Consider the following 23,403-nt stretch of genomic DNA (forward strand, 5'->3'; position numbering starts at 1 on the left):
CACAAAAATAGTGCACTGTTTTGACTTCCAGTCTTTCAAGAAGCTTAAATCAGGTGGTGGCACTGAAACTGATGCAGGAAGCTTCCTGCTAAAAATAAATCCAGATCCTTTCATTACAAGCACATTGACTTCAGCAGTAGCTCTTCGTTTTGGACATGTCTGAATTTATATCCCACAGCAGAGGTGTCACAGGAAACCCGTTACTCAGGCAGCCCTTATCAGCCTTTTCTTCATGCTGAGGGCAGCCATTGCTTTCATTTGTGCTGCTGTAATTGTGATTTTGCTCTTGCTTAATATATTCCTTTGTGTAATTATTCTCTGCTGTTTCACAGGCCAGCCTGTGTTACTTCACTTGCATTTAATTCCGCAGTTTATTATCAGTGTGGTTATGGAGCTCTGTAACTTTGAGAGCTGGTAAAGTCAGCTTTGGTTTACTGTGTAAAGTGAGCAGCTCATCAGCTTACAGCAGAGAGCTTCTGCAGGTTGAAAGCTGTGTATGTTCAGCATGCATTGAAAAACAAGGAGTGAAATAGGGCGATTTTTTGCCAAATCTGTTGAGCAGCCCCCCTCTGGTGGAGGCTCGTTATCACATACTGCTACGTATGAGCATAACATTTCATGCAGTTGACTCTGAGAATTCTTAGCTGGTTGATTCCAAAAAGCGTTCCTTTGCTTTGCTGGTGGAGGCACAGCTCTGTGCGTGACTTCTCTGGGCTGCCACAAATGCCACCAACTGTTCAGGAGCAGGAATGCAACCATCTGACGGTGTGTTTGCTTGTGTCCCCTGAGAAATGGGGGCAGTAGGTGAGTCCTTTTTCAGGCTATTTCTGTGGAAGGCTGCTGGGCCCGCTTTCCAGCCTCAGGGACATCAGCTGTGCTCCCTGCTGGGATGAAGCCATGGTGTGAAAAGCCCTCTGTCCCTGGAGCTCTGGAAAGGTTGTGTTGGATCCATTGTAGTTATAAGCATTCTGTGATCCGCTTCTTGAGAACAAAGGGGGAAATCTAAGCATTTTCTCATCAGACAAAGCAAAGATCTGAAGGAGATGCTGCACCAGGCCCCTGCTGCTGGCAGTGATGCAGTTGGAGAGGATCCTCATAGCTCTCTCATTTCCTGCCTGCCAGCATTGCTTGTCTGAGATCCCAGTGCCATAGTCATGGGTAAACAAGTTGATTGTTCCTGCTGGGTGATCTTAAAGCGCTCCTAACTGTCTGCTCAAAATACTTCTCCATCTCAAGGAAATGACTGTTTTGTTTGTCTTAAGGAGTCAGGAATGGGAAATGACGTGAGCACTTAACTATTTTTCCTGGTGTTTGAAGAGGAAGTGCATTCACTGTCTCAGGTCTGATTTCCAGAGGCATCCAGTGTTTGCCACAGCCCTGTTCAATGGGCCTCAGGGTACCAGAGGTACGTGCACACAGATAAATGCATCCTGAACGTGGTTTAAGCCTTGTACACCACCCCGGAGGAGACCCAGTGTCTCCCTCGCATCTTGCTGTGGCACGAGGTGAGGCATTTCCCCCTTTCTGAACTGCAGCTGCGCTCAGGTCTCGTTTATCCAATGTTAGAGTAGATCTGTGACTATGTTGTCACCTCCCTGACATGGGAGTCAAAATTTGCATTTTTTCATGTTTATTTTGCCTAAGCATGAGCTTTATCTGCAGCTGCTGTGTTATGCTGTGCACAGAAACTTTATCTGTGTGTTGTTCCTGGCTTGACCTTGAACAAGAAATGTTCCAGTGTTTTAGTTCTCTTGGTTGCTGATAACTCTTTGCTCCCAATTTCTTTGCTCAAGGTGTTTGCTCTGTGCTGGTTGCTTCTTTCCAAATCCCATGAAAATGAATGTTGGCAATGTGTGTCACAAAACTCCAGATTAACAGTGATTAACAATTTACAGGTGATTAAAAATATCAGCCAAGCTACGAGAATGCAGCTCCACAGCAGCAGGAATTGAGCAGGAATCTGAGCCATGCCTACCTCTGTAACCAGAGCTCTCTTCCCAGTTGTAGCACAGGTCTGGAACACCAAGAGCTCAAACCAACTTTTTTATAAGATCTATTAATGTCTGTTTCTTTATCACCTGATGCTGATAGATGACACAGTCTCAGTTCACCTGGCAATCAAGCTGAAGTAAGGTTTTTATTGCCCTTTAAAGACTTGGGGTGTTACATGTAAGAAATTTACAGTAGTTATTAATGTAAATTCAACCTCATCGTTTTTTAAACAGCAACATCTGTGTGGTTTCCTTGTGCTTCTGTGCACAAAGTCCAGAAACGTGACCTGTAACATGCAGAAGGGGGAAGCTTAACTTCCAAAACGTTCCATATACAAATCAAAGCATATTTACTATATAGACTCCTAATAAATCTGTATGCATGAACCAAATGCAGTCATAGTGAAATGAAGCAGTAGAAATGTTATAATTAAACATCTCTACAATGAAATGTGAAATAGGGTGAATGTTCACCTGGAATGAAACACTGGACTTTGAGCAGGAGTTCCTCGTACCAAAGAAATCCTGCCTCGGCTGTAAGGTGTGGTGGGGGAAGGTGGAGACAAAAATGCCTCTGCTGCTCTGCTTAGTTTGGTCTGTAAAACTGGAAAAGGTGCTGAATTCTATATTGGTGTGCAGTGCGGGTTCAGGTTCTGTTAATGCCACGTAGCTCACAGGTTGCACGCAGCCCTGAGAAATGAAGGGATCTGATTACAGAACTGGTCTTTATTGTCTGCGGTCGATACAAAATGTCTGTTGCAGAAATTACCTCCCCAGGTAAGAAAACCAGCACTCGGTGATACATGGCTAACAGTGAAGTAAGGAATTTGAGAATTACTCCTTCACCTAAACGTAATGGTTTATTTCATAGTTTCACTGATGAAATTTTCCATTTGCTTCAATGATCAGCCACGACTGCCATCCTTCTGGTACACATACAGAAGTGTCAGGCATCAGCCTCAGCATGTACAGCCACAAACCAAAGGAACGCTTACATGACAGTTTGCTTTTATAGTGATCACGCACTGATGTGAACATAGACTAAAAATAACAAATGTTTGCTTTAATAAGGATTTTTTTTACAGTAGGCGTAAATATAAAAGTGTTTCAAATTATTTTCACAGGTATCACTGAACATTTCATAGCTGTCTGTTACAGAAGCACCTAAAAGTGCTTTGAGTCTTTCATTTATTATACATAGTTAAAATATATTACACTTCTGAAGGTATCTTAGATCACTGAACAGAGCTGCTAGCATCTCGATGAGCCCAATGGGAGTAAAAGGCAGTCCACATTCATGATGTGAATATACAGTAAGGTGTTTGATGTCCTGCTAAGTCATTGCTCATGTTCTCAGAATAACCATGGTGATGAGACCTGGAGGAAAGGATGAAGAACCAAGTGCTTTAACTTTTCGAGATGGAGAAGGCAGTTATTTCACAGGGCAGAAACTAAAGCAGAAGTAATGCATGCAGGAGGAGTTCATACAGACCCCCTGCATAAGTACTACAAGTATTGCTCCAAATTCTGATGTAGACAAAACTCAGGTGTTCCATTATAGGAAGTGCTGCCTTGTAGCTAAATCTCAAAGAAGCCATAACTGCTCTGTACAACCAACTGCCTGCTGGAAAATCTCATCCATGTTGAAATCTAAGTTTAACAAGGGCATGGAAGCCATTGGTTTTGATGTGGGATGGTTATGGGCAGTGTAATTCAAATGCTGAGTCATCAGTAAGGCAGGTTAGCTAAAAGCTAGATGGTGATTTCTATTCAGTTCTCTGCAGAGCAATACTTGTCCTGAACTTATCTTTGCTCAGTCTGCACTGGGAGCTTTCTGCAGGCTTTGTGACCTTTAAGAAGGGAGGGAAACAAAAGTCTGCTCTGACAGAGGCCTAAAAAACTCCCAATTAAAAATAGGCTCCAAGGATGAAAGCAGAAAATACAGGGTTAGAAAACCTACTACTGCCACACAGAAAAACCCACTGCCATTGTGTTGATAAGAAAAAGGTTCATAGCCATGAATGTATTTAGTACAGGGCAAAGAGGCATATGGAAAAACATACAGGCCTTCTGACACACCAGAATAGTAATTCATCAGTTCTTAGGCAATCTTATTTCAGGCTTGGAATACGTTTCTATAATAGCCTTTCACAGCACAGATCTTACAGCCTACAGATTTTACCAGACAAAGAAATTGCTGAGACTCTCTTGCTATGTTGCTTCTCCATACTGATGTAACTTATTTGATAAAGATTTTAAACATAAAAGCATGACTGAACAGAACTGTAATGCTGCCCTCCATTAGACAAGCATTTCATCCCATTAAAGAGGAATTATAGTTCAGCTATTTGTCAAGGTCTGCATTAGCTCAGACAATCCCAAATACCAGAACTGCTGTAGGCCCTGATTTAGATTATTTAAATCACTGCAGAGTAACAGGATTCTGGAAGGTGCTACGGAACAACCTGCACCACGGCTGCGTTTCACTCATTTCTGTGAAGCAAATTCTTCTCCAGTGTCACTGAGTCCCATTGGTGTGGAACAAACCTCCCTTTTCAGTTAAAAACTAAACAATCCATTGTACTTCATTGTGGAAGAAAGTGTTTGCACCTTCGTATGGGCAATCCACTTGTGTTGTAGGTAAGTGCTGTACCCAGAGGAGCCCTTTATGAGCAGTAAGAACCCTGCCCCCAGTAGAACCAAGACCTGTAGGAACTTCACAACGCATCTATGAACAGGTGAGTTGTTACAAATGTATGAATTCAAATGGTTTAACACTTTAACACCATGGTTGTCACCAGCAGAAACTGGGACTATTTTCAAAACTAGAGGTAAAAATAAAACCAGGATTACTGCAAGGTTCTACTCTGAAAATACAATGCCATCAGCTCGGATAGAGACATAGGCTTCTGGTCAGCAGCAGGTGAGATCTAAAACCCTTTCAGCAGATGAACTTAGCAAAGTCAGTCACTAAGCTGTGTGCATTTCATCAACAAGATCTTGCATTCTTTCCCACCACTACCTCACCTCCAGCTCTCAGTTTGAAGCTGCCTATCTCCTTTCCTTTAAATTCTCATTTCTGCCAGGCAGGGGGGTGGGAGAACTGAGTTAAGTGCGAGTGCTCTTCCAATCTGAAATAGCTACAGAAAAATAGTCAAATCAAGTGAAGCGTGCAACTTCTCTATGCTCCTAATTTAGGAGCAAGTGAGCAATCAGGAAGAGGTGTGGATGGCAGTGATCTCTTAGTAAGCAACAATAACCATTTATTTTTGAACATTTCAACTGCTTATCAAGAAGATGACAAACGCAGCCTTTCAGACCAGCTTATTTGGCTTGGAGAGAGAAACAGAACCAGAAGAGTTCTAGGTTCTGCAACAGATTAACTCTGTATTCAGTGCAAGAAACATAATTCATTCCACTCTATTTTGCTGGCAGGTGATTAGAGGTATGAGTGATTGGGCCAGTCATCAAATGAAGGCAAAACTAGTACATGGAAGCCTGTATATAATATTGACTAAAATCTGGTCTAAAATATTTATAATCAATTTTCCCTCATATCATTCTGGCTGTAACGTAAAATATAACTGGGGTAGAAAAGAAAATGTAAGGCAGTTCTTTGTCTCCAGGTTTCCTGAAGCTGCTGCCAAACAGCTGAGAAGTTCCCCAAATCACAAAAGTTCCTCTAAAACACGAAATCCAGAATACTTACCTAAAACATAAGCAGCAACTAACTTCTGATTCACACTTAAATGGAGGTAGAGAGGCACCAGGGATTCCATTTCCCCCAATGTAGGTAGCATTAGTGCTGCAATACACACTATTCCCAGGAAGACTGTTAGTAAACTCGGTCCCGATGAGGCAGGTCTGTTTTCTGAAAAACAAAGCAGTACCACTTGTAGGGAACATCTACCCACACAACAGCAGAGCTGCACTACCTTGATATTTTCTTTATCTTTTTGAGTTTGGAGGGGATGGAAAACAATTTACATCCACTTCCCTAAGCTTTCTGCATCTTGCAGTGCAGGAGGTTGCTCCTGTTCCAAGGCTGATGCTGGAATTTGCTTTCACATGACTTTCCAAATCTCTCCCTTCTAGAGGAACAGTCTGCCAGGCCTGGTAGCTATATATACACACTCCTGGCAGTTAGATGTTTCAGCAATGCTTGAGGTTTCACTATGCATCCTGACACTGATACATTCCCTGTGCAATTAGTAGTTAATTGGGAAAGAACACTAAAAGGAAGTACAGAGGCAGAAAGCTCTTACACCTCCAAACAAGTCTTGGCTACAGCAAGAGCACAGCTGGTGGCCCAGGTGAGTTTCCCTTCTTTAAGGGAGAACTTAAGGCCTGCCCCAGGTCCAGTTCACATGCCACAGCTGAGTAGCATGTTTAGCCTGCTTTGAGAACTGAACTACCACAACAACCCAGTGTCACCCAAACAAGGAAACGCAAACTGCAGATTCATTTATCCTCCATGCTCTTTGCTGTGCTGCAGTTCAATGGCTGGAATCTCCTCACTGACACACTTCAAGCTGTTAATTTCTAACAGGTGGTTCTTAGCACTGTCAACTAACACATTACCAAATGCTTTTAGCAAAGTTTTCTATCCTCACTGTGTCTGGCTTGAGTATCCTATTTTAATTCCAGTACTGTTCTTTCTAGGTTGCAGGTTATATGCAAAGACCTTAAGCTGCTGTTTGCTGCTTTTCTGTAAGCAAGCAATACAATTTAATTAAAGGTTTAAAGAGAAAAAGTAGTGTTTGGATTAAGACCAATATCAGATTGTTCAGAATGGTTCAAACCCTCTGTACTGGAACAACTGTCACATTAACAGTGTGTTCTGTGGGCCCAGAGACAGTGTAGGTTTAGTTTAACCACCTATCCTCCTGCAATACATACTGAGATGGATGTTTTTTTTTCTTAATACAAGGTGTTTCACCAGCCAGCAAACCATTTATAAATGCTGACACAGTTTGATTTTAGCAGGAGAAACAGTCTCAAGCAAGTCATTTTCTTTTCAGGAACTTATTTTTGTTCTTGTCATGAAAAACAAGCAGTGACAAGAACATTACACTATAATTCAGCAGAGGTTGAGGATCCATTCAGATGCACTTCCAGTAAGACTCAATGCTTTTTCTCTCCCTGTCACTTAGCTGTTTGCCCCAGGCTTTGCCCAAGACTTTAGATTCACTTCATCATATACAAAACATACAAAGAATTTCCAGTGGCAATTCTGCTTTTTTTGTACTTTTCAGACAAAGAAGAAAAAAAATTATTATTAATCAAGACAGCACAAGCAGAACTGTCACAGTTTGCTTCTCGAGTGCAATCGTCCTTTGGTGCTAAAGGTAACTAATAAGAATTGTTTTCAAGCTTATTTTAGTCTAGTCTTTCTATTATTTAAGCCATTCAAAACTGATCCAGAGAACAGGATGGATAAAGATTTCAACTACCTGGTTGACACAAAGTCTGCTCAAAAAAGACACTTTCAGACAGGTGTTCCTTTATTCGTTTTTCTTCCTCTTCCTTTTGCTGTGGTGGTTCCTTTGCAGATGGAAGCAGAGTAGCAATAATCTCCTTTCTCCCCAGTGCTTTCCTCTGGCTTTGCTCAGACACTTGCAGTCGGAATTTATCTATCACACCATAGTGAGCAGCACGAACATCTCTGTGACGAATCACACTGCAGAGTACAACAATGTCAAGCAGAGGAGCTGATCAGAACGATGCCTCGTGTGCAATCACGCCCTGCAATGCCAATGTTTCCCATTTTCCCCACACAGATGCATTCAGTAGCTCACATCCCCACTCTATCCTCAGTCACTCAATGTTCTTGAAGCTCTGATCTTGCCTCGTCTCTCTCCTCCCCGTTTGCTGCACCATGGCAGGGCATTCTAGTTCCTAAATATATCTGCTCCAATTGGCTGGCCAAAAAAACCACAGCTATTCTTTCTCAGAAGACACCATTAGGGGCCTGACTGCCACTTCTCACAGAACATCCATTATCTGAAAGACGCCTCCTCTTCAAACAATTTTGCTTTATGCTGTCCAATATGTCAAAAGGTAGAGGGGGACGTGGGGTAGATAGGGGAAAAAAAGGACTGCCAAGCACTTGGACAGACAAGGTGATGGCAGAAGTCTCTTCAGGAAAGCAGGCTCAAAGCTTTGAAATTACACTTTCCCAAAAGCAAAACTAATTCTCTCTATGGGTAAGAGTCATCTAGATTTAAAGAGATTTTTGAAATCAGAAACTCACCAGTTTAAGGCACGTAACTGCAATATAAACATTTCCCATCCCTTCCATACAAGAAGAGAGCAAGCGTGGCTCTCAGAGCTCTGTGCTGCCAAAGCTTTGCTCAGCAGTCTTGCTACCTTGAGCATATTCTGCAGCCTGAACTGAAATACTGCAGGCACTTGACCAGCTAGCAAGAGTTAGGGCTGCTGTTATGGACACAAGCTGCAGTCACACCCCAACTGCAGCACAGGCAAAGCTGAGCCATGCCTGGAGTCCATTTGTTCCCTCACAGACTTCTGTACTGCCCAGCAACCACTGGGAACTCTGCTGTTTTGAACAAGTTGACCAAGATGGTTTCAAAATTAAGGCACTGTGATAGCTGTTACATTACTTCTACTTTTATGGTATTTAATGTGAAAAAAAAATCATATGTAGGACACGTAAAAGGCACAGTTTAAAAATAACACTGATCAAAGGCAATACAGACCTTTGCAACACTGCTCTGCTCACCTGCCTCCTCTCTGCATTTATGATTCATTATGAAAATACCCATCTAGCACTAAAAAAAGAAAACATTCAGGTTTTTAAAAGTCATAGCAGCTCTTAGAGTTAAAACAAAGGATTCTTCTGGAGTGCAAAACTTTTTTTTCTTCTTTATGAGAGGCTACTCTAAATTTCTAAGGTAATAATAGCTAACCTGAAAAAACACCTGTGTATAAGTGGTGTGGCTTCAAGAAGGTTGCCATATCCTGAGGGAAAAAAGTGGTTTTACCTTTATTAATACAGGATAAACTTTTCAGAAACGATTATGAGCACTATCTTTGTGATACATGTGCATCAAAATGCTACAAGAAACAGATGTTAGTTTCTGGTTTCTTTTAAATGAATTGTGTCACAGCAAGGTATCTACAATCATAAACACAGAGCAGTGCTTATAACCAGAATATAGTTTGAACACACCATTCAACAAGGAAACAGAAACTAAGTCATCTCTCCTAAGCAAGATGGGCATAGAAATGCCTGTGGTTTTACTTTAGGAACCAAGCAGTGTGCTTATGTCAGGCTTCAAGAAGCTCAGTGGTGGTTGGGTGAGTGCTTTCATTAAAACAGAGGGATTTTCCCCAACAACACTTTCATACAACCCTGAGAACTGAATCTGCTGTTCTGATAAATTATTTCTCCCTTTAAGACTTCCTTTACAGTTTTTTTCTCTTCTTATATGTGCTACTATCGACCTAAACAAAATCTGTACATACTGCTGCACTATGAGACATGCATCTGCTGCCAAGCAAAGAGATGTTTTCTGCAGACCCTTATAAACAGATACATGCTCATGTTTCTTGTCAGAGGCCACTGCTTAATTAGAAGCTCCGTAGAATATGTTTATCTGGCAAGCAGCCACACTTACCTAGTACTGCTCATAGCTTTGCAGTGAACACTGACATTGGACAACAACGTCAACAGAACCAGATGGGGTTTTCTTTGCCACACAAAAACTCCCCAGGAAATAGGCATACCTCTTATTTAACACGTTTGTTTAAGCCAAAGATGAACTAAACATTGAGAATGTGTAAATGCCTGCTAAACCCTGCCAGTGGCTTACTGATATTCTCATTGATTTTGTTCTATCTGTACCTCACAGAGATAATGTTGCAAACACAATGAAAAAACCTGGGCAATTTTATCATATCTATTGGTTCTTGCTCTACTTTGAATTTCAGCAGCCTGCAGGCCCTGCATGTTACTGGAGTAAACTTAACCAGCATTCATTTCTCCTCTGTTATGGTGCTGGGACCTGAAAGGAGAAGTAAAGGGGGAAGGAGGGGTGGAAGAGAGAGCAGAGAGTACAAGACAGGTGGTCAGGGTGAAGGATGGGCAAAAGTACCTTCGTTAAATATGTCCCAGAAAAGTGTGTTCAGTAGAACTTCATAAGTTTTCACTTTGTCAATCTGCAAACAAATATTTCTCCCAAAGAAATCCCAACCCTAGGGGTGGTCTTGTTCTTCTTGTTAGAAATAACAAAATACAGACTCCATACTCTCACTGATGATTCACCAACTATACTACAGGATGCATTTAGTAGCATGTTGTTTATGCTTAAAGAGAAAACTAAAGAAGCAATCTCCAAATCGTTACCTTTGCCCTAGAGTAAAAGAACAGTAAAGACTGGATGGCCATGAGAATACAGGAGATCAGGAAAGCATGGTAATATTTATATAGTTTATGCTGTGTTTGCTGTCATTCACTACCTCTTACAATAATGAAGGAAATTAGGTAATCAGACATCGGGGAAAAATAAACCACTTTTTACTTACATATCAACACAGCACTGAGGCTTCACTGCTCCGGTCGCATCAACCACCGCATATTTATTTGGAGTTGTACAGAGAACTGCAAAGGAAAGGACAGCAGAGGTGACAAGTCACACATCAACACCTGAGTCACCAACAGATACACGTGGAGACAGGGCTTTGGTTTTGTGGCAAATATGATTCGTTACACAAACTATAATTGGATTGTTCAAGATCACCAACTAATCCTTAAATACAACTTAACCTAAGAAACCCACCTTTGAATTTTAAGGCAAACTCATAGGGGTTATATAGAGTCAACACCTGCTTGTGTGTCGACTGGTCATCTGCATAAAATATAAGTTCTGTAGGAAAAACAAAGACAGGAAGATTTCCTTCCACTAACTCTGGCTGTCTTCTTTGTTGCTGCATTGGCACTGAATCCTCCTTGCTGCTTCTTGTGTTCTTATGAGTTTTGTATCTTCAGCAACTTCAGTTTTAGAATCGTTTAAGAATTCCAAAGCATTTTGGCAATTCTGAAGGAAAAAAGGGAAAAAAGAGAGAAGGTGAGAAGATTGTTCCCTGAACCTCTGGTAAACTGAGGCAGACAACAAAGTTGTAAGAAGGTAGAACTCTGTACAGGTAGCTGCATAACTGAATATCGTCATTCAAAAACGTGGCAATGCCTTTTCTATCCACACCAGATCGCATCCATTTAACAAACTGCTCCAAAAGAAATGGATCAGCACTTCTGCAGCCCCCAGTCTGCCGTGCCTCTGTGACACAACTGTGCAACACAAAGCAAACAGCACAAATAAACGCGACTCTCACCTCAGAAAACAAACGGTTGAGAAAAGAGCAAAATGAGGAAACACAGCAGCAGGCATCGCTGGAAGGATCTCACTGCGCTGTGAGCTGTGCAGCCGTTCCAGGATGAAGTGTAACTGAGGTATCTGCTCACACAGGCAGATTCAGAACAAAGGAATGGGGAACATCTTCGTGCTTTGTCTAAACTAAGGTCTTGTTGTGATTGCACAGTAGTTACTGGCAACGAATTGAAAATTAACTGGGATGAATAACAGGAGATCCATGTTGGATTTCTTACTGGGTTAAGAAATGAGAAAGGTTTTCTACCAATCTGCCTCTAAACAAAACATAACCATCGTGATTCTCCTTTGCCACCCCCACAGTTTTTATTCCAAGTCTCATTCCAGAACTAAAACCAGAACCTCTGACCTGATCGAGCAACAATCCCAAATGTAATTTGTCCAATAAAATTAAGGGCAGATTGCTCAGCACGCGCTGCATGCCAGTGACCTTACACACTGCAGACACAACACAGTGAAACAGCTTCCCCTATTCTTCCCCCAAGATTGTCAGATTTTACTGTACTTCCCCTAGGTTTACTATCAAACTAAAGGTGTCCTGTGAGGCTCAGCTTTATTCTACAATAGGACATAATAAAAGAATAAAAAGTTCCCACAGGCTCACGAGCTGCAATGTCCACTTTCAATGCAGCCTTACAGAACATCTGTTCCAGCTGTTCTCCAGACAAATAACCTGATCTGGTTGCACCTTAAGAAATCCAGTTTCTGAAATGTCTACATTGAATTCCCACAGCGCCCCAAACAAACAAAAATAAAAGCTTGGATTTTTGCATTCAGAACATCGTGATGTTTACATTTCCAACACCAAATCTGCGCTTTGTATTCAAAACGTGACAGGAATGAATGTTTGCTAGAAGGTATTTTAGTAGCCCCATCTTTGGATGCACAGGCTGTGTTTCTCGTTAAGCTCTTCTGTTTCTTTACTTTTTTAAAGCAGCAACTCGTTAGAGAACTGCTCTCACTGGACACCTTTCCCTGGGCTGAATTGCTGTGCAGAGCACAGGTTGATTTCCGCTTCACTGCAACGCTACTAAGAATACTCTGAAAACAAATCCCCAGTGAGAGCGTTCCAAAGCTGATGCTCTGCTACCTTATTAAGAAGGGACTGGAAAAAGAAACAGATCTGTGAGTGGCAATTTGGGCTCCGTGGTGCTTCCTAGAATTGTCATAAATGCATTTTGTTTCAGAGGAATGAACAAGCTCTAAGATCACTGCGTGGAGCAGCTGCAAACAATATTTCCTGCAAAACTGTACGAGCCATTGCAGAATGAGATTAAATAGATTAATATACATCAAATATGTTATTATGTTATTAATATGACTATCTGCCAAATAATCAGCATAGGAAATAATGTCTTCTGAAGCTTCTGATGCACAGATTTTGTACTTTTTTTATTTCTTTTTCCTCCCAAAATTAACACAGTATACAGTAAGTTCACATGAGAACAACTGGCTCTCAAACAGACCTACTGCATACATTATACATATCAGATATATGAGCCATCTTCTTGAAATGAACAATTGCTTTCCTAACAAGTGTTTTACTTCTGTACAACCACTACCAAAGTACTGCCAGATATTTAGGTGACCAGATTTATTAAAATGTAAACCATTTGTTTTTTATTTAATGATTGCAAATGAAGCATCACAGAATCATAGAATGGCCTGGGTTGAAAAGGACCACAATGATCATTTAGTTTCAACCCCCTGCTGTGTGCAGGGTCACCAACCACCAGACCAGAGCCACATCCAGCCTGGCCTTGAATGCCTCCAGGGATGGAGTACCACAATCCCATTAAACACTGCATGGGTTTCATTCTGATTTCTGGCATCACTGCACAGCTCCAGTTTCCTCAGCTCAGCCACCAGCAAGCAGCCAGGTGCTCCCAGCCCACACATCACAGCACGCAGAGCTGTGCACCATAAGCCTACCAGCAGGTCTTGCTCTTACACATCCATTGGTAACAGTGCACAAACCTTCCTGGATTCCACAAGCTTTCACACTGAAAGCTACCAACCCTAAAAAGAAGTGCATCCCATTATTGCTTCCTTTTCTTATTTAACTTGGCTGGATAAGAAGTTAGCACTCAAACTGGCAGAAGTAAAGTCTGGCAAACTCAGCTCTACAACAGACTCATTTGCTGACACAGCAGTGTCATTCAGGATATAAAGTTGTAGGTTTCTAGGCAAGCCACAAGCATTCCTTTTGAGAGAATTATTTCAGCTGACAAGTTGCCTTGCTGGGATACCTCACCAGGTAATATCAGCACAAGTACTTTTCCTAAAGACAGCACTGTAAGTTGTACAAACACAGGGGAGGTATGGCAATTTAGTAGTGCAGCTTTCACATAGTGCTCATCAACAACAAACTGTCATTTTTTTTTTAAACAGAGGAAGCCTGTATCATGAAAATGCCTTTGCATGGACCAAACCTAGAGCAGGACTCCTGCTGATGCCCAGAGCACAGCTACGCAGTGCTGCTTTGGCACCGTTGGCCACTTAAAAGGAACGTGGCCATTGCTGTTCTCCATGCTGCACTACAACACAGCAACTCCTATCAGATTACTTTGTGCAGCCAATGGTCACCAGAATTAATCCCAGAACACAAAGATAAGAACAAACAAATGCTTACAAAACACAGACCTGTGGTCTCTAACTATGACCACCAGCACAACTCCACGCAGCATTAGGACTGTGCCAAACTCAAGGCTCCCTGCAGGACAGGGCTGAGGTGGAACACCTGAGCAATGCCAGCCTGCTTTCCAGCGCTCTCTGAGGTCCACACCAACCACTATCCGTGATATTTTCTTCAGCTCACTAAGGATCTCTCCTCCCTGAAGCTACTAAATATACAATGCATGTGTCACACCAGCATGAACTGTCAGCATTTCCTCTGAAACCCCTTTCTTCATAAGCTTAACAGGAAAAAATAAACAAAAAACATGAAGTGAAACTTCTCTCTAGGCTCAGAAATGACAGCCCTTCCGATTTGTTTTTACTTAACAATTACGTGCAGAAAAAATAAATCAAGGAGGGGGAAGCTTTTTGTTCCATTTTAACTTTCATCAGCCCATCACTATGGCTTCCCAGCACACTTGTTTGGCTTTTTTTTTCAAACAGTGGCAAATGACAGAACATCATTTGGTAAACGCTTTATTCAGAGAACTCTTTAGAGCCATAGTTTCCAGATTCTCCTTTTAAAAACTGTAATTAAGGTGTAATCTATGTCTGTTCTATCCCATCATCTACCCTCTAAAGCTACACAAGAGCTTTTCCACACCATTTACTTAACAAACACACAACTGACGTACAGATGACTTTTGAGCACATATTTACAAAATAAGCCACGAAGACCTCGAAATTTCTCCCAGTGCCAGGAGAAGTTTAAGCTTCCGCATGAGCCCCGTGCAAACAGAGCACAAGAAGCAGATCTATTAACGTTTCATCTTTCCAAAACCTTGTGAAGGCCTCAAAACAGACTTACGCAACGCACTGTTTAAACTACCTGCAATTATCTGGGAGAGTCATCCAGTGATGAGCACAGAGCCGGCAGTGGGGATGGCTGCGTTCCATTATTGCCAGCTCTGTCACTGACCCTGTGACCTTGAGCAAGCTGGTTAACCTCACTTCAGTTTGCTGATCTACGAGGGCACATATTCTGCAAAGCACTGAAGTGGGTGGACAGTGACATCAGAACTGGCAGAACCACTCTGAGACTTCTCAAACCCTCTGCTACTGCACAGAGTGATGAGAGCGTCACTGAACTGTCCTCAGGATGCTGGAAATCAGAAGACTCTCAGAGGAGGTCACTTATTAGAACCAACAGCACAACTTGCTTGATCCACACCATTCATCATAGAATCACAGAATGGTCTGTGTTGAAAAGGACCACAATAATCATCTAGTTCCAACCCCCTGCTGTGTGCAGGGTTGCCAACCAGCAGACCAGGCTGCCCAGAGCCACATCCAGCCTCGCCCTGAATGCCTCCAGGGATGGGGCATCCACAGCCTCCTTGGACAACCTGTTCCAGTGCATCACCACCCTCTGAGAGAAAAACTTCCTCCTAATATCTAACCTAAACGTCCTCATCTCAGTTTGAAACCATTTTCCCTTGTCCTATCACTATTCAGCCTCGTAAACAGCCATTCTCCCTCCTGTAATACTCTCCCTTCAAGTTCTGGAAGGCCACAATGAGGTCTCCCCAACGCCTTCTCTTCTCCAAGCTAAACAAGCCCAGTTCCGTCGACCTTTCCTCACAGGAGAGCTGCTCCAGCCCCTGATCATCTTAGTGCCCTCCTCTGGACCCGCTCCAAGAGCTCCACGTCCTTCCTGTGCTGGGAGCCCTCTGTCTGGATGCAGCGCTGCAGATGGGGCCTCACAAGAGCTGAATAGAAGGGGACAATCACCCCCCTCTTCCTGCTGGCCACCCCTTTTTTAACGCAGCCCAGAACACAGCCCAGTTATTTTTCCTTGAGTTTTTCAGACGCCGACAAGGTGACAACAGCAGCTTTGTTCGAACACACCTGAGGGGCGTGCAGCAGCAGGGACACGTGGAATCCCAGCCGGGCTCAGCTGCTGCTCCCTCCACAGTGCGCTATGGGGGCACAAGGGCGCTGTGCCCCGGCCCTCGCACTCACACGGCGCTACACGGCCTTTCATCCCCAGGTTCAGCTGCACAGATCAAATGTCAGGACGGCACCGATTCGCTGCGGGAAACGCTCTTCCTTGAGAGAAACACGGGAAAGAAGCCGCTCTAATTGGGCTCTTAAGACGCACCTACTGAAGGCAGAGAAACAGGAGCGACGGCACACGCTCCACGTATCCCCTTTGTTATTCGGGAGCGGAGATCGAGGCGGCGGCGGGGCTCCGACAGCCCGGCCCCGCTCCGCCCGGCACAGCGCGCCGTCCCCGCCGCCCCTCACAGCCCGTCCTGGTCCGGCCGGCTGCCCGCGCTGGGCATTGAGGCCTGGCAGCGAGGCCTCGCCGGCTCCGGCGGCGCTCCGTGCCGGTAAGGGAAGCGGGCAGGAGGCGGCGTTCCTGTCCCGCCCCGGCGGCGTCTCGCGGCGCCCCCCTCCCCGCACTCACCGCTCGGGGCCGCTGGCTGCGGGCTCGCCCGGCGCCCCCTTTGTACGGCGCCCCCCCGCCTGCTCCCGTCACTGCGGGTAGCGTCGTCGCTATGGCTGCCGGGATGGCGGCGGGCTCCCTCTTGCCTCCAGCCATCGCGAGACGTCAGCGAGCCCCGCCCTCGCCGCCTCGCTCCCGCCTCTCGCCGCCATGTCGGCCGGTCCGTCGGCAGGGAGCGGTCGCTGTGGGCCGTTCTGCGGGCGCTTTTGGGGTGTTTTTCCTTTCCCCCCGGCTGGCCAGTGCCCTTAGGCCGTCGTCCAGCAGAACGCCTGAAGCGACGCGTGGATCCTGTGAGCTGCTTTGCAGTTGCGTTTGTTCCGTGTTCCTCTTATTTACTTAGCGGCCTCATTTTTGTTAAGCTGTTTGTGGACTTCGGCTCCTTTTGCGCACTGTCCGTTATCGCCTTTGTTTTTATTCTGCCTTGGGCTTCTTAGCACTGCATGGTGCGAAAAATCCAGCCCCACAGTCAGTGTGCGAGGCCACTAGCAGCTGTAAGATGGACACTGTGGCGCTTTTATTACGGGCCAGGTGAATAATTAAGATTTATAATTAAGCCTTCCAAGCCAGTAGGGCTGCAAAATCTTTTGCCCATTAGCAGAGTGAAACGACTTGCAATTCTGCATGAAACAAACAGCAGCCATTGGCATTTCGTGTCATGAAGCAATGCAGGACAGAAAGCAACGTATTTTGTCTGTTAAAAGTCGTGAAAGGCGGAGTAAAAGAAAACTATGCCTTTTGCTGCTCAGCCAAGATGTGTTAATGCTCATCTTTTACCAAATCCTTCTGAAGGTCTCATCGTTGCTCGTAGTTCATTAGGAAGTTTTATAGCCACAAATTACTTAAGAAATTGTGGTTGAAATATATGTAGGAATTATAATCCTGTCGATTTCTGGAAGTCTGTGCAGTGAAAACTAGTTTATTTTGTGTCTGAACAACTTTCAGCTAGAAGTAGTATTTCTAAATGCTTACAAATAAGCTGGAATCACTGTTTTCAGACTGATTGACAGACTTTGGTCTTCTCTGAGAGCTCGTTTTGGATCCACTAAGATGATCAGGGGGCTGCAGCACCTCCCCTATGAAGACAGGCTGAGAGAGCTGGGCTTGTTCAGCCTGGAGGAAAGAATGCTGTGGAGTGACCTGATTGCAGCCCTTCAGTACTTAAAGGGAGCCTATAAACAGCAGGGGAATCAACTCTTTGAAAGGAAATGGTTTTAAGTTGAGGGGGGGGAGGTTTAGATTGGATGTCAGGGGGAAGTTCTTCACTATGAGAGTGGTGAGGTGCTGGAACAGCTGCGCAGAGAGGCTGTGGATGCCCCATTCCTGGAGATGTTCAAGGCCAGGTTGGATGAGGCCCTGAGCAGCCTGGGCTGGTATTCAGTGTGGAGGTTGGTGGCCCTGCGTGTGGCAGCGGGGTTGGACCTCGAGGTCCCTTCCCACCCTGGCCATTCTGTGATTCTGTTTGTTTCCAGCACTCAAACAGTAAAAACAACTGTCTCACTTTCAATGGTGTTTACACTTACTGACTGCTTGTTGACAATCAGCAATCACACTGGGCTCCTCCTTTTCCACTCACCTATCTGGGCTTTGTTTTGAGTTATTTTGGTATCTTAAAAGCCCTGTGTTGACTCCAATTAAATGTGTATTGTGTACAGCTGAGTAGGAGTCAGTGTTCCGTCCTTGTTTGCTGTGCCTGATGCATCAGAGAGCACACACCCCACGTCACTGACAATTTTGCAATAGCGAGCCCTTGAGAGAGATTGTGTTTCATACAGGACGTTATTGAATATATGGATGTGCTGCTGCTATTTAACAAGTACTGATGCATGCAAAAATACTGCGGAGCTGGTTGATAAACTCACTGATGCAGAGTTTTTGGTGTGGAGCATGTCCAAACCCAGACTGATACAGTCCTGCCTCTCTTCTTGCTGCCTTGCCAGCAGTGCCCAATACTTCAGATGGTTGAAAAGAGTATTGTAAGGAGTGCCTTGTGCTGTCTGTAGGCTGCTCATCTGAGATGTGGAAAATAGAGACTGCTGCCATGTATGGCAATGATGAGAATTATCTCACAGATTTATGTTAAGTTCTTTGCAGTCAGATTATTGTTTCTTTCAGTTTCTCCTTCTCAGTTTTACGTTATTTTTGCCAGAATAACTGTGTTCTGGATCAGAGGCAGACCGAGGCTGCAGCAATGCTGGTAAGGCGGAGGAAAAAGTGAGAAAAATATGTGGATGAGGAGGAATTCAGAAATATAGATCCAAAGGAGCAGAGACATAAGATGCAGTAGTGAATATGCGACAAGCTGGTCAGGTCGCTGTAAGTGTAATTGGAGGAGTTAAAAAAAATTCTATTCCTGCAGCTTATGTTTGGTCCTCTTAATTTTCTACCCACCTTGGAAACCACTGTGAGTTACCTAAAAACACTGGCTTGTCTTTGTTACATAAAATATTGCCTGCTTGCTGCCAGAAACCTGAGACCGGAGTCTGCAAATACGGAATGCTCCTGAATGACTTCTCTGGAAGTGTTTTTGGTTGCTGTGGTGATTATCCATCTGTTTAAATACTTTATATGTGAGATTCTAAACTCGTTTGTTGTGGAGATTTTCTTGAGTTGTGAGAAAAACAGCATTAATGCCCGATTACCCCTGTGAATTTGGTTTTCTTTGACAGTTGCCTTCTCCATGGCACGGCATTGCAAATCCACTTCTCCTTTCAAATACCTCAGGAAATGAGGTATATCTGCATTATTTCCATTCACACCCACGTTGTGTTGTTTTTATCTTGTCTTTCTCTGGACAGTGTTTTCTAGTTAATACCAGCTTATAAAAGAAAACAACGCAAAAAAAACAGGCAACATCATAAAAGATATTTGTTTCATTTTTAAAGACTCTCAGAAGAAAAAAAAGTACTGCATTCAAACTACCACCTTTTAAAGCAGCCTAAATGTTCTCACTTATAATAACAGTAAGAATTGTTCAACCTGTACTGTCCAAACAGTTCTTGTACCTTTAAATCACCCATTAAAGTTTGGCTTTTTTTTCCACTTGCTTCTGAGGCAACTTTTGAAATTTCCACCCCTCAGTGGCAGCATGCTGCATTCCCATTCTATGTCACTTGGGACTTAAATGTACTAGCATGTATTCTTTGTGTCAGGGGTTACAGTGTTTGTTTTTATGACTAATAATGTGGACCTTGGGAGCCACATATCAAAGCGCCGTTGAGGAAATATCTAAACCTCTGTTAAAGTGTAATCCCTTTCAAGGCATGTCCATACAGGAGAGCAAAGACATCTGAAAGCTCTCAACTGCCCATGCTCCAAGCTGCCTTGGAAGCAAGCCTGTTGGAGCATAGAAGTCCTTTACCTTCTGTGCCTCTACTAATGGCCCCTGTGACATTCTCCTGGTGAGTACAGCATGCAGAAAGCTGTATTTCCTTCAGAGTAGATACAGTGATTTGGGAAAACTATTGCCTAAAGTGTAGCTCACTTTAAAATAATAAAGTTAAACAAGGGCAGGTTTCATGCATGCTCATTCTTGAGAATGAAGCCAGTGTAAGATCTAAACATTCATTTAACACTCGCTCAGGTCTCACATTGAGTGAATTTTGCCCAAATATACTTCACACAGGTATCAAGATTTGCTTCTTTGTACTTGGTGTCTGAACTTATGCTTATTGATGTTGGAGTTCTTGACATATCCTTTGTTCTGTGAAGCTATATGAAAGAAGCCATAATTGGTTCTTAGACACCATGATATTTATAATCATTTAGGAACCTCAGAGAGAGCAATCACTGAGGGTTTTATAGATAGTCATCATCTTTATGAAGTGTAGGATCTATTTCTGTATTGTCTGTTGGACCCTGCTGAGAACCTCCATTGTCCTGCTCAACAAAAAGCTGCAAACTCAGCGTGGGCTCTGCTTCTTTCAAGGATGTGTGCATACATCTCTTAGAAATCAGCAGTTAGGGTTGTTTCATTAGACCTCTAATAACATCTCTACTTCATTTTCCTTCCAAATATGTTTACTTCAGGGTTGACACTTATAATGTCATCTCAAAAGAAAGAGGCTCTCCTGACAGATTTACAGTTATTATAAAATATGATGCTATCTGCATACAAATGGACAGTAGGAGCTTTAAAGAGATTTTCCCTATTATTGCTGCCCAAGGAAGCAATAAAAATTTAACATTTACCATTGGGAAACACCTGCAGAGATTAAATTAAAACTAGATTATATGCTTATCAGTTAAATGTTACAAAAGCAAACTCTTTAGAGATTAACATAAAAAGCATTGCTATACAAATCTTATTAACGGCTTCGCTCTCAGTACAATCCATTCTACACCTCCGCTGCTCAGTTGTTCCACGTGTGCAACTTATTAAGTCTTTGTGCAGCTGTACAGTGTGGAGGCAGGGCAGCCTTACTGAGGGCTCTGCTGGCAAATGCCCATGTTGATATTTAGATTTGTCTTTAAAAGTTGACCTCAAGTACCATTTGTCCTTCTCTTTCTGATCCTAGCTACTTTCTGAAGGACTCTTTGCATTACACGCTGTGTTTCTTGAGCATGGAACTGAGATGTGTTCTGGGCTCCTGCATGGAGTTCTGCTGGGAATATACCTGGGAACCATGCACCTTTGCTATTGAACTCTTTCTTTATTAAGGTCAGCAGGACAGAGGATTTTTAAAAGGCTGGGAGCAGAGAACAAGACACTGTTGTTGCTGATAGCAGATATCTGTGCTTAGTTCATGCAACCTTTGGTAGGTGGTGAACATGTTACAGAAATTGGAATCTAGGAGGCATATGGGCTGGAGTTATCTCTGATCTGCAAATTCAGAAAGCTCCAAGGCTTTAAAAAGCAACAGGCCTTTGGAGAATTCTGAACCACATATGGGAATACACAACTCAGCAACAGCCACATCTTCAATTACTTACACTAAGGCTCAGGCCATAAAGAGCTTTGATTGTGGAGATCCAACTCGGTTTGATGGATCAGCAGAGCATGACATTGACAGGACATTCAGATTGTTTGTGACGTGATTGTAAAATAAATCTTGTCATTTCCCAGGGACAAATGCAAAGGGCCATGGCTCTGTAAACATTTCTCCTCTGGACAAATCTGACCTAGGAACCCCATGGCCATTTTTTCCAACCACTTGCCATATCCTCTGTTCTGTCAGCGTAGACCTTAGCATTTAGGTGAGTCGGGAGCATGGAAGGAATCCAATTCAAAGCCTATCAATTTAGGCTTATGAAAATATGGAAAATAGAGCATTGATCTATAGGAGTGGGGGATGCTGAGGTTGAAGGGCATAGCCAAAGACTGGGGTGCAGAAATAGCTGGAACTTGCTTTGCAAGGGAGAAAAATGACTATGCAAGCATGGCCTAACATTTTAAGTAATAAGTGTTTGTTGGCCCAGACGATATTCACTGAAAGAGGTTAGGGAGTGTTCGAACAAGTATATCCAGATCAGAGGGGTGGTAACCTATTGCAAAGCAATGCTCACAAGCCCCTGGGCAGACTGAGGGAGGACTCTTTGTCAACACAGCTGGGTTTGGGAGGAGATATGTGTCCACAGACACAGCTCCCTGCACTGTCACAGTGTGCACCAGTCTTCCCTTACACCTCCCTCCAAAATGTAAGATAATGTGTCTTCCAGCAGTGCTGTAGCGTGCAGTTTGCCCTCCCACGTACCTGAAGGGATGAACTGTACCTTAGCATTTTTATAACAGACTTTCCTTTGAGGGTAGGTGTTAGATGATCAGCAGAAGCCATAGACACATCCGAATTCTGGGTGTGAGTTTGTTCTGTCATTTTATTTGGATGAATTACAGTGTTTAGCTTGGAATGGCCTGCTCGTGTCTTTTGCTTGACTTTCAGGCTCTGAGCTGTGTGAATTACTGACATGGGAATTTAAGATGTCATTTTTCAAAAATGAGATATGTTTTTGTATGTACCTGTATCCAAGATGGGGAAACTACTTAACTGCAGTCTGAATTTTCCAGTCACTATATTAAGTAATTCACTCCTACTGCCACTAGAGGTATAACATTCTCTTGTGCAAATACCAAAGGAAACATTTGGTTGGAAGCCTTGCCCGTATTAATATTTCATTTTTCGAATCATGCTTTTAATCTGTTTTTTTTTTTTGGGGGCCCCCCCCGGGTTTTTTTTGGGTTTTTTTTTTTTTTTTTGAGGCCTCATCCTACTCAGCCTTTTCCTGTTGGGAGCTCTGTCTCTTATTGAACTAAAGCTAACTGCTTGTGAGATGAAATGCCACTTTGTCATGAAAGGATGCAGAACTGAGTGCTCGTTTAAGCTGCATGAGAAGCTGAACTGTAGTGTCAGTCTCCACACCGGTCACCTGTGACTGGCTCACACGCAAGCTTGTACCAGCACGTTTACAAATCTTGTTTCATGATGCCTGTTGTTCTCCTGGATATTTATGTTCATTCTGAAATGCAAACATAAGAGAATACGATTTGAAATTAATTTCTTTATTATGACCAGCTTTCACTCAGATAGAATCTCCCTTCTGAAGCTCATTAAACATCATAAAAGTCCCATGTCTCTACCAGGGCTGGCAGGAGAAGTGTGGCCTATGCCGAGGTTTAATCACAGCTCTGTGTGCTCTGTGTACGTGCTGCTTCAGTGCAAGGCAGGGGATGGTTCTGAACCGAGCTGTGGGGATTCTGTGAGAAAGCAGAGGTTGACTAAATGAGGACTAACTGCAGCCCTGCTGGAGCACAGCCTCTGACTGTTTGAAGCTGCAGACTTTCTTTCAGAGCTTCTGACACTCAGCAGCAGGCTGCCAGCGCCGTGCTGCATGCACACAGGCTGGGAGCGCTGAGTTGATGGGAGAACTGCCCTCTGTGCCCCTG

The 23,403-nt window shown here is 43.5% G+C and overlaps 2 protein-coding genes across 4 annotated transcripts in view; one reads left to right on the forward strand and one right to left on the reverse strand.

Moving 5' to 3' along the window:
- Positions 1-2,118: 2,118 nt before the first annotated feature.
- MOSPD1 (motile sperm domain containing 1) lies at positions 2,119-16,584 on the reverse strand. Of its 2 annotated transcripts, none has more exons than XM_042825235.1 (6): positions 16,488-16,584; positions 10,793-11,050; positions 10,539-10,614; positions 7,445-7,671; positions 5,701-5,862; positions 2,119-3,368 (listed from the first exon to the last, which is right to left on the reverse strand). In XM_042825235.1, the coding sequence occupies exons 2-6, from the start codon at positions 10,944-10,946 to the stop codon at positions 3,337-3,339; spliced, it is 651 nt and encodes a 216-aa protein (XP_042681169.1). In that variant the 5' UTR covers positions 10,947-11,050; positions 16,488-16,584; the 3' UTR covers positions 2,119-3,336. The 2 variants fall into 2 exon arrangements, with proteins under 2 accessions (XP_042681169.1, XP_042681168.1); XM_042825234.1 differs by having other exon boundaries at positions 7,442-7,671.
- Positions 16,585-19,811: 3,227 nt separating this feature from the next.
- Positions 19,812-23,403, forward strand: part of LOC122163806 (integrator complex subunit 6-like) — a 51,141-nt gene continuing 47,549 nt past the window's right edge. For both annotated transcript variants that reach the window (XM_042825308.1, XM_042825309.1), the window contains exon 1: positions 19,812-19,924. The gene's annotated coding sequence lies outside the window, so the exon portion shown is untranslated. The remainder of the gene's footprint in view (positions 19,925-23,403) is intronic.

Source organism: Centrocercus urophasianus, unplaced genomic scaffold (assembly GCF_019232065.1).
Source record: "Centrocercus urophasianus isolate 14NV4802_14NV808 unplaced genomic scaffold, USGS_Curo_1.0 seq_24, whole genome shotgun sequence".
Taxonomy (NCBI): domain Eukaryota; kingdom Metazoa; phylum Chordata; class Aves; order Galliformes; family Phasianidae; genus Centrocercus; species Centrocercus urophasianus.

Coding starts and splice junctions, on each gene's coding strand:
- MOSPD1 (XM_042825234.1), bottom strand. CDS start 10,946: ATGCAGCAACAAAGAAGACAGCCAGAGTTAGTGGAAGGAAATCTTCCT. Junction 5,863..7,441: donor GACTTTGTGTCAACCAGGTA/GTTGAAATCTTT, acceptor TTTGTTTTTCAG/AAAACAGACCTGCCTCATCG. Junction 3,369..5,700: donor AGTTGCTGCTTATGTTTTAG/GTAAGTATTCTG, acceptor CCTTTCCTCCAG/GTCTCATCACCATGGTTATT.